The sequence below is a fragment of the Meleagris gallopavo genome, unplaced genomic scaffold (genome assembly GCF_000146605.3).
Source record: "Meleagris gallopavo isolate NT-WF06-2002-E0010 breed Aviagen turkey brand Nicholas breeding stock unplaced genomic scaffold, Turkey_5.1 ChrUn_random_7180001939166, whole genome shotgun sequence".
NCBI classification, from domain to species: domain Eukaryota; kingdom Metazoa; phylum Chordata; class Aves; order Galliformes; family Phasianidae; genus Meleagris; species Meleagris gallopavo.
This window is the reverse complement of record NW_011201081.1, coordinates 1-1,439: the sequence shown is the minus strand read 5'-3', so window position 1 is coordinate 1,439 and position 1,439 is coordinate 1. Positions and strand designations below refer to the sequence as shown.

General features: G+C 66.6%; 1 protein-coding gene across 1 annotated transcript; it reads right to left on the bottom strand.

The window, feature by feature from the left end:
• Positions 1 to 6: 6 nt before the first annotated feature.
• On the bottom strand, positions 7 to 1,435 carry LOC104916749 (zinc finger protein 664-like; the record flags this gene model as incomplete). The annotated part of the gene is made up of 1 exon (XM_010727761.1): positions 7 to 1,435. A coding segment is annotated over one exon (1,429 nt), but the record flags the coding sequence as incomplete, so codon positions are not given.
• Positions 1,436 to 1,439: the final 4 nt, after the last annotated feature.

Genomic DNA, 1,439 nt, shown 5'->3' with positions numbered 1-1,439 from the left:
TCCCGCACTCGGGGCACTTGTAGGGCCGCTCTCCCGTGTGGATGATCTGGTGGTAAATGAGGTCAGAGCTGCCCTTGAAGCTCTTCCCGCACTCGGGGCACTTAAACGGTCTCTCCTCGGTGTGGACGCGCTGGTGGTAGATGAGGTCGGAGCTGCTCTTGAAGCCCTTCCCGCACTCGTTGCACTTGTAGGGCCGCTCTCCCGTGTGGCTGCGCCGGTGGGAGGTGAGGGCAGAGCTGCTCTTGAAGGCCTTCCCGCACTCGGGGCACCCAAAGGGCCGCTCTCCCGTGTGGCTGCGCTTGTGGTACGTGAGCTCGGAGCTGCTCTTGAAGCCCGTCCCGCACTCGGGGCACTTGAAGGGCCGCTCGCCGGTGTGGATGCGCCGGTGGATGACGAGGGCAGAACTGCTGGCGAAGCTCTGCAGGCACTGAGGACAGCGGTTGGGTCCCCCTCCCGCGTGAACGCCCTGGTGCTCGGCCAGACGGGAGCTGCTTTTGAAGCTCTTCCTGCACTCGTTGCACTTGTAGGGCCGCTCTCCCGTGTGGATGTGCTGGTGGTGGTAGAGGCCGGAGCTGCTCGTGAAGCCCTTCCCGCACTCCTGGCACTTGTAGGGCCGCTCTCCCGCGTGGGCGAGCAGGTGGGAGCTGAGCATGGAGCTGCACCTAAAGCTGCGTGGGCACTGGGGGCAGCTGAACGGCGTCTCTCCCGTGTGGATGCGCCGGTGGTAGGCGAGGGCAGAGCTGCTCGTGAAGCCCTTCCCGCACTGATGGCAGCGAAACGCTTTTTCTCCTGTGTGGCTGAAGCGGTGGCGGTAGAGGTGGGAACTGCATGTGAAGCCCTGCCCGCACTCGGGGCACTTGTAGGGCCGCTCTCCCGTGTGGACGCGCCGGTGGCAGATGAGAGCAGAGCTGCTCTTGAAGCCCTTCCCGCACTCCTTGCACTTGTAGGGCCGCTCTCCCGTGTGCATGCGCCGGTGGCAGGGGAGCTCAGAGCTGCTTTTGAAGCCCTTCCCGCACTCGGGGCACTTGAAGGGCCGCTCTCCCGTGTGGATGCGCCGGTGGCGGACGAGGCCAGATTTGCTTTTGAAGCTCCACGGGCACTGAGGACAGCAGTACGGCCTCTCTGCCGTGTGGATGCCCCGGCGGACGTCCAGATCAGAGCTGCTGTCGCCGCCTCCCCCGCGCCGCTCACACGGGCTCTGCCGTCCCTCCTGGCACGCCGCCTCGCTCCTCTCCTCTCCGCGCTGCTTCGGAGCCGCGCTCAAGTCCAAGGGGTTCCTCGCTCCCTTTCCCGGACGGTTCCCCGGCGGCTTCTTGAAGCGCTCTCCTCGCTCCGGGCCGCCTCGCGCATCCCTTCTGCTTCCCCCCGCCGACGCACGGACGCTCCGCCTTTCGGACGCACCGCTCTTCCGCACGCCCTCCTCCGGCGCCGCGATCCCA